Below are 8,642 nucleotides of genomic sequence, written 5' to 3' on the forward strand. Positions count from 1 at the left end.
AAATCCACTGCTCCTCTCTTCCCAACCCTTCCTGCTAAGGGCAATAAGTTCAGGGAATAGGGAGAAAAGAGTAGGAAGTGAATTGGCTCCCCCCTTGCTCTCAGTTCAGCAAGGTGCAAAACGGCAAGTAAGGTGTAATCATTTTTGGGTGCTGTGAATGTGTTTTTCCTTACCTCATCCCCAGGGGCGACGCGTAGGGGGTGCACGCGGGTGCCCATGCACCACCTGAGCATGGCAGTGCACCCCCTACAAAAAGGCCGGTGGTATCTGCGGGCAGTTCATGATCCCTGTTGGCTGCCACCAATGCTGCTGGTGGTCACCAAACCTTGGTTGGTGCTTGCCACCATCCCCCCCGCCCCTGCCAACAGCGCTGGAGGTGTCTGCAGGAGCGCCGCCACTTACCGCTGCCATGCTCCCACCTCCCCCACCACCGTGCCCCCCCCACCCATGGGGGGCACGAGTCGTTCATGCTCATCCCTGAAATGCATTGTTGATGCTTCTCCAGAGAGAGCTGTACCTCTATGTAGCCCTAACTCATAGAAATTAAGAATAGGGGAATAAAATCTATTCAGTAATCTAGTTTCTTCCCATCTCAGGGCAGAATTCTTCGCTCCTTGAGGCAATACTTGTCTCTTCCTTTATGTTCTTTCTACAACTGAATACATTGTTACTGCTTTCCAAATGAGTCAGTCAGTTTTGTAGCACTTTGTCTAGACATAAATTGCTGTAGTGATGGAAGTATCACTTCTTTCTTTTGAAAAAGCATGCAGGTGTAAATTTGAAGTAGTGTCAGAATCTCACAGTGATGTTAAGTAGATTTTCATGAATGTTTCATCAGATTCGGGTTCCAGGAGTCTGTAGTGGATATTTTTTTAATTTAAAAATATTACCTAATATACTTATTTAAAAATATTTCACAGCAGACTTAATGCAGGAAAGTACTGACGACAGGCAGTTCAGGCAAGATTTTTTTAAAATTTTACACACAAAAGTCCCCCCAAACACCTTTCAGTTGGGACAAGCAATGCGTGGTATGTTTTGGTTCTTGACTTCCTTTGAGCAGCAGCTGCTCGTCCCATCAAGTCAGCTGTAGTTTTGTGATATAGCCTAGGATTAAGATAAAGCCAGCAAATTGATTTTCATTGTAACTTAATGAACCCAAGTCTCTAGTGCTGGAAGACGGGTAGGGTTTGATCCTCCATTTGCTGAAGTCAGTGACATCTCTGAGAGGCAATACTTCTATTGATGTAAGCGAGTACATGCTCAGACCCCAGAGTACTAAGTTACTAACCATTTTGTGTTTTAGGTATGTTAGAAGATGCTTTTGTTAGCCAAATCCCATTTTTGTCTTAATTGATATAAGGAAAATACAATTGTTTAATAGAATATACAAATTACACAAAATTGTCCTTTACAGAGCTGCGGGGAGGGTATGCACAAAACATGAAAAATGATGTAAAAGCTTTATCAAAGATATTCTTAAAGGGAAAATAGTAAAGTTAACTGGCTTTTGTAAGGTTTGAGCATTTCCACCTATATTTTAAATTGCAGGTATTTTATGGGCCATGGCAGTCATTTTCCATGTTTGTACAGTAGTTGCACAAAAAGTGCAGTATGTGTAGCCTAACATTTTAAAAATAATATTTAGTGAGAAATTGGCCTGTTATCATTTGCATAAAAAGTATCATCTTGATACTAGTGAGTTTCCAGGACCTGAAAATGCATTTTAGTGACTGAAATATTAGTGGAAGACTTTCATTCCATTATGATTAGTACTCGATCTGTTAGAATAGCTCAGTGGAGAAGAGGCCAGAAAAAAGCCATCTCCACTGTCCATTATGACATTGTATGCATTTTCACAGCCAATAATGCTGATTAATAGGTGCTTCAAAAATACAAGTGAAATGAAATTTACTTCCAGCAGTGTTTAACTACTGAATAGTACCACTATCTTATCAAGGTTTTCCACTGTAAATGCCATGAGTCTCTTTTCAACCCATTTAAAAGACTTCCTGCTAAATTAACATCTACCATGGGCTACAATACAGAGATAAAAAGTCCTCTGAGAAAGATGTTTCAGATTCCATCAGCTATTCTCAGCAATCTTTTGTTTCTGTCTATAGGTTAAACATGAGTAATAGCTCTTCATCTGTATCTAAATTGTTTGAGACATAAGAATGTCAAGATTATCCAGCTGAGCAAAGTTCACATGGAAAATTCTATAGGAGCTTAAATGGTTCCGGGTTTACTGCCGTGGACGGCTCAAGACAGAGAAAATACCTAATAATATGCATGGGAAACAGTCACAGCAATTAATGCTGTGGGACTCGAGTACTAACTTACATTACAAACCCGTCTCCAGATCTTTCTAAAATGCAATCACTTCTACACCTGCACTGATTCGGGTCCCTTGTCAGTTGTCAAAGGAGGCATTTCCAAAGGAACGGGGAAAATTTATCAGTGACAAAGATCAGTTGCTCATTTGTTCTCTTAGATCTTGACAACAGGGTTGTTCTCACCCACTCTTTGTTTGTTTTGCAAGATGGCAGTAATAATTCCTGGTTTCTGGGAATTCTCTGACAGTTATTTACTTCTATTGAACAAGCAAGAGGCCATTATTTTACCTTCCTTTGCCCCCAAAAATTATAGCGAGAAAAAAGCCGTTTCACTTGTCCAAAATCTCTCTCTCTCTCTTCCTTGGTATTTTGTGACTTTGTTTCTGCTTTATCTTGGTGTATTAGTCATCTTTGGAAGATAAAAGTTTCCAAACTTTTTGAGTGATTACTTCAGTAATTTTTCAGAAGCATCCTGGCTGACTTCATTTTGTTTTCTTAACTTTCAGAACACTTTTTTGTTTTTCCTGCTACCCACAATACCAGCACTCAAGACTTCAGAGCAGTAGGTTATATAAAAATAAAGTAGAGGAAGTTTCTTACTTTGCAAAATACTTTTATTGTAGCTACATCAATCTAGCACCCTACCTACTTATGTACCAGCCCTCACCCTTGTTTTATCTTTGGAGGTAGTTTGCTAGTCCTCATGCCTGAAAAGTTTTAGGCTCTTACTGCAGGAAGAGGGAGATGACATTTTTATGATATGCATGTATGCTTTCAGCAGATATTCTAAGGCTAGGAACAGACATTCAAAAAGCCCGAGCCTGAATTGATTCAATCTTTGCAGGTTAGTCTAACCTGGCTAGGCTAAACTGGTTTGTAACCACACAGACGTCCCCTCTGGACTGAAAACATTCAGGCACATGTCTGCAGTGGCCCAGGCTAGAAGCTGGGGGGCACTAGAGCAGCCCTCCTTTCCCTTTCACAGGCTGAGCTGAGGGTGGGGAGGAGGTGGCCAGCCCCTAGCAGGACGCTCTGATGTTTCCCCACTCCTGAGCAGCCCAGCAGGGAATGTTTCTCACCCCTGACTTAGTGTTTATCAACCCATTTAGAAAACAAAGCCTCTCTCCGTTAGTTAGTTGAGGCTCTTCTTAAACAGCTTTTCCAAGGAAGGACATTACCAGCTACCTGGTGATTTACTCCAAAAAGCCTGTCTGCCTTTGTCATCTCCCACAGCATGGACTGTAGCCAGCATGTGGTCTGCTAGCTGGTGCTGAGAGGTGTAAGGCAGATGGGTGGGGGGAATAATCCCTGCTTAGCAGGGAGATGCCTGCAGTCTCTGCTGGAGCTGCAGCCAGGAAGCAGAGGGGAGGGACCAGCCCTGCTGTAGAGCAGAGCCCCGCCCAGCCCAGAGAGCATGCTGGGATGCTGGGGGAGTCTGATTTAACTTAAACCAACAAGAGGTCTGGGACAGACATTGCATAAACCGGTTTGACCCTTATCAGTTAAGTCCAACACTACATTCAACCAGGTTTATCTCAAAAAGGTTTCAGCCATTTTCAAACTGGTTTATGTGCACTGGACATCTGTTCTGTTACAGGTTTAAACCAGTTTCTGATGACTTAAACCGGTTTATGTGTAACAGCTATCCCTAGCTTTAGTGTTTTCTGCAGATTGGTGGATACAGAGGCTATCTTAAAGTTTGTGTGTTTTTGTTTTATTTTGTTTTTTTAAAGGGAAAGAAGGACTGTGTCAGAAAAATACCGCAAGATGACATAGTAGTCTGCATTTGTTAGAAGATGTAATCTTGTATTTGTTTTCTATTGTTTTGATAAAATTACATCTTTTTCACTAGAGTTAAAATACAGTACATTTCTGAGTCAGAAACAAGGATGTACAATAACATAGCTGCAATCTACCAAGAAATAATGGTTAGACAAAGAATAAAGGTAGAGTGTCCGCATTGTCCAGAAATGGATTTCTTACCATTTTCATGGTAGAATCAGTCATATTTTTGTATGATTTTCCTAGGCTTGTTTTTTGCACCAAGCATGTCCTAGACACTTTAGAGAGATGAAGAAAAACATGATGTATGCATTAAAAAGCTTAGCTACTGTGGCCCTTATTTGGCAAACAAGGTAACTAAATACCATTACAGAAAGTTCTGTTTTTCAACCGCAGGGTCCTTGAAGAATTCCTTTAAAACATTAAAAATTTTCAAAAATGCGTCATATTTACATGCTCTCTCTCTACCAATTTAGTGTAAACACTTAAAACTTTCAGAAAAAAAATAGCCAACCCTCTGCAGCATGTAATGTGTGGGAAGGAAATATTTTGCTTCTCCCATCAAGTCATGAGAGTAAGTCCCCACTTTAGCTACATTTTTTAACACAGCTTTCACTACATTGCTGGGACCAGCACTTTCATAATTGAAACTCTAAATTGCATTTGAAGGAAAACTCAGTAGAACATTTCTCTTACATCATATGATTTTATTATATTATGTTTAAATGTAACATGATAACATAAACCAAGCTTTTGCCTTTAACTGCCTGTTTTATTTGGCTGTGAGACTGTTGTTACTGGCCCAGTTGCAGTGAACTCGTCATTTTTATCCATCCTGTTTGCTTACCTTCAGAATGAACATCTTTTTAAAAAAATCCTATTTATTTAAGATTTGGCTCAGCTACAGGATCACCTACAGAATTTGCTGGTTCAGATATGAGTCTTTGATTCCTTCATGCATCAGATTTCTTTTTCTTTTTCTTTTTTCTTTTCTTTTTTTTTTTTTTTTTTTAAGAACGAGCTAGTTCTCTAGTTTCTGATCATCATCAGCCATATTTCTAACATTGACAGAGGAAAGCAAAGAGGTCAGTGGCTGCAGGGGGAAAAAAATTAAAAGGAGCTTTAAAGATTAGCGTCCCTTGCACTGGATCACTATTGACAGTGTTGCTTTGGTGTGCAGAAGAGCATAATGCAATGTAACTCGAGAGAGTTTATCATCCTTATTTGCAGAAACCTTAATACTGTATTGAGTGGGTTTTTTAATGACAGTGATCTTTTTAAATACCATGGGATTTTTTAATATTTTGACTGTAAATCTTTAGGGGAAATGTTGCTTTTCTTCCCCTCTCTTCATCCCCAGACAAAAGAATCGGATTGTTTTTTTCACTGGTGGATGGCTGCCCCAAATAACTGAATTTAGCTGAAGGGAAGCTGAATCACATCAAAAGCTTTCCTAAAAACAAAACCGTACAAAAAAAAGCTTTTAAAAAAATGGAAGAGTTAAATGTTCAAAATGTAAAAGAGTTCAATCTTCTTTACATATTCGGCTGACCTAAAATATGTTTGAAAACCTTGTAGAGTGAATCTGATTTTCCGAGGCCCCACATTTGTTTATCCTCAGCCTTTTTGATAAGGAAAACGAGGAGTGCCTCAGGTCGGAGCTTAACGTTCTTGGTCAAAGTACAGGTTTGCTGCTGTAGAAACTGCTTTTAGTGTTTGGGATGAGTGGGGGCAGCCTTTGATGTTTGGCCCTGCCTTGCTTGCAGGGTTTCCCTGCGTTGCTACAGCATCCTTATGAAACACCTAAAACACAAGGACAATAGCCATTACAAATCAAATTGTGAAGATACACCATTGGCCCCCTCTCTACAATAATATGTGAAACGAATGTTCATGAAAGTGTCTGGGTAAGCACTCTAGAAATTGAGATTTTTTTTTAGCCAGGAAATACAGCACGGCCAAAAGTGGTAGTGGAAATTTTCTTTCATTGCCCCACCAATGTGCTATATTTTCATGTCCAGAGGGATGCCTTTAAAGGGAGGAAAAGTTTTATTATTTTGTTCTTTATTTGCATTATTGATTACTGCATGTGAGAGATGCTTTGCAGACAGATCAGCAGACATGCTGCAGGCTGCATTGCCTGTTTGGCCCCTTCATTCCTTGTGAAAATCCCAACAAGAGCTTCCAGTTGTGGTGATATGGCAGGAAAAGTGGCGCTGGCTTTTTCTGCAATATGGATAGCTGGGACGGGGGAGAAGGAGAGCATTTCATTTCAGGAGCACAACTGTACATTACTAGCCCAGGGCAATTAAACCACAGACTCAGAGGTGAAAAGTTCCAGTTCCTGAGTTTCAGATGCCCAGCAACACTGAGCCCCCCTTTTTAAAAGTGCCTTGATATGTCTTGACATGATACAAATTGTTGCTGGAATGTCTAGGAGGGTTAATCATTCTCCTCTTAGTACAATTGTCGAAACAGATTGTTTTCCTGGTTCATGGTGGTAGGAGCTGTGTATAACCTTTATAAAAAGGAAAGTTACACCCACTTCCCTGAGTACCACCATCATGAAGTGCACTGCCCACCATGTCCTCTATGAACTCAGTTTCATTTTAAAATTAAGTAGTTTGCTGGTTTTGGTTTTGTTTTTTTAATTGCCATTCCTGAGCCAACTACAGAGGTACCCATCTTATAGATAAGTGACAGCAACTATGCATGGGCAATATTACGCTTACATTTGTTGCATCTCTGGGCTAGTTTTGGGTGATGCAGCAGTGTTCTTAAATTTAACTATTGAACTCTTACTTGGGGGCTTTTGATTCATTAGTAATTAGAAACTGTCTGGCAGCGACAGTGGAAAGTAAAGCTAAAAAGGCTGCTATATACAGTATGATGTAATTTTAAAGTCCTTTGACAGTTAAGGTACATAGCTATGAAATACAGAGCAAAATATGCTGCTGGGTTTTTGGTTGTAGTTGTGTTGGTCTAAGGACATAGGCAGACAAGGTTCTTTGGGTAGATGCGATATCTTTTATTAAGACCAACTGAATAGTTGGAAAAAAGTTCTTTGCGAGATCACCCGAAAGCTTGCAAATAACGTTTTTCCAACTACTCAGTTGGTCTAATAAAAGATATCACATCTACCCAGACCAAAATATGTACATTTATCAGCACCACTTCTTGCTAACTATAAATTAAATTGTGGCTTCAGCCACAGCCCATGCAAGTCAAAAGCTGGCATGTTTAACCCAAATTCCCCCTGGAGCTCAGAGGAAACAGTTCCACCACTTCTGGAGTGGGAAGGCCTCTGTGTCTAGACATCCTCTTCTGGCCAGTCAGAGCTGTGATTATGTTCTCACTCCATGCCACCATTTGAGAGGACTGGTGTACCAGTGTTATTCATGTTCAAGGCTCCGTGACACCCAACTTCATTAAGGCCGGCCCCTGGGCAGACATGTAGACAAAGCATTCCTTGCACTTTTCTTCTGTCTGTACCCATGCAAGTTCAGCTACAATCTGGCCTTAAAGTTACAAACAATAGGAAGGAGAAAAGCAATCTTCGACTTCATCTGGAAAGGGAGTGTGCAGCTGATCTGTAAAAACTGTTTGTAATAGCTGAACATGATGCAAAGACATTGTCTACCAGACTAAAGAACTTGAAGATAACTGCTCTGAATGAGGGAAGGAAAAATGATCTAAAACAAGCTTTTTCCCTGCATGGCCCAATGCCTCTTGACTTTTGGGGGACAGATTTTCAGCCAGTTCCATCAAAGTCTTCTCCTCTTTGAATGTATCTACACATATGCTTTACTGTGAAGTAGATTCATTAGCTGTGTAGTAAAGCATCACTGTCTACATGTGCTGCGGTATTAGGCCACAATAAACTAATTAACTCCACCATAAGATAATACTGTCGCAGTCAGTACTGCCTTAGAGGCATACTTAACTGCAATTAAAAGCACATGTAGATGCTGACCTCAGGCATCAATTGTACCCTGTAAGCCTAGCTAGCCAGGTACCGGACTCCTGCCTGTCACCTAGCCACACATCTCTGCATTTCAGTATCCTCATGTCCCAACCCACCTCTCTACCACCCAACGCCACCACCTAGAGCCAGCAGCTGACCCCCATAGTCCCTGCCAGCCCGGGCCTGCTCTGGCCTGGCTCAAACTTCTGCTGTCCTATGCGCAAGCATAGATGCTGTGCCCAGGAGCAGTTTACAAAAATTCAAACTGCTCCAGAGTTCATTGCTTCGCATTAATTGCATGTGTAGACGCACCCAGTGTCTTCTTTCTCAATTGTAAATGGTGCTCTGTCTGAACTGTCTTGAGATCTGGGGCTTGCACAGCGTGGGGCACACTGTGCTTTCATATTATTTCATAATAAGCAACAGTTATTAACGTGAACAGGCATTTCTTGATCCTCATGGTTTGTGAAGTCAAAGCAGGAAGGGGACAGTTGATGTGCAGCAGAGGCAATAGCAGCACATTTAGAAAGTCACAGTTATGCAGATTGAATCCCTCATTC

General features: G+C 40.9%; 1 protein-coding gene across 11 annotated transcripts in view; it reads left to right on the plus strand.

Annotated features, from left to right (window-relative positions):
• CTBP1 (C-terminal binding protein 1) overlaps positions 1 to 8,642 on the plus strand; it is a 434,128-nt gene that overhangs the window by 363,809 nt on the left and 61,677 nt on the right. The window contains exon 2 of one of the 11 annotated variants that reach the window (XM_025215122.1): positions 2,843 to 2,898. The exons of the other annotated variants lie outside the window; for them this stretch is intronic. Coding sequence (XP_025070907.1) covers positions 2,843 to 2,898 — 56 coding nt within the window. The remainder of the gene's footprint in view (positions 1 to 2,842; positions 2,899 to 8,642) is intronic. 11 annotated transcript variants of the gene reach the window in all.

Source organism: Alligator sinensis, unplaced genomic scaffold, assembly GCF_000455745.1.
Source record: "Alligator sinensis unplaced genomic scaffold, ASM45574v1 scaffold214_1, whole genome shotgun sequence".
Taxonomy (NCBI): domain Eukaryota; kingdom Metazoa; phylum Chordata; order Crocodylia; family Alligatoridae; genus Alligator; species Alligator sinensis.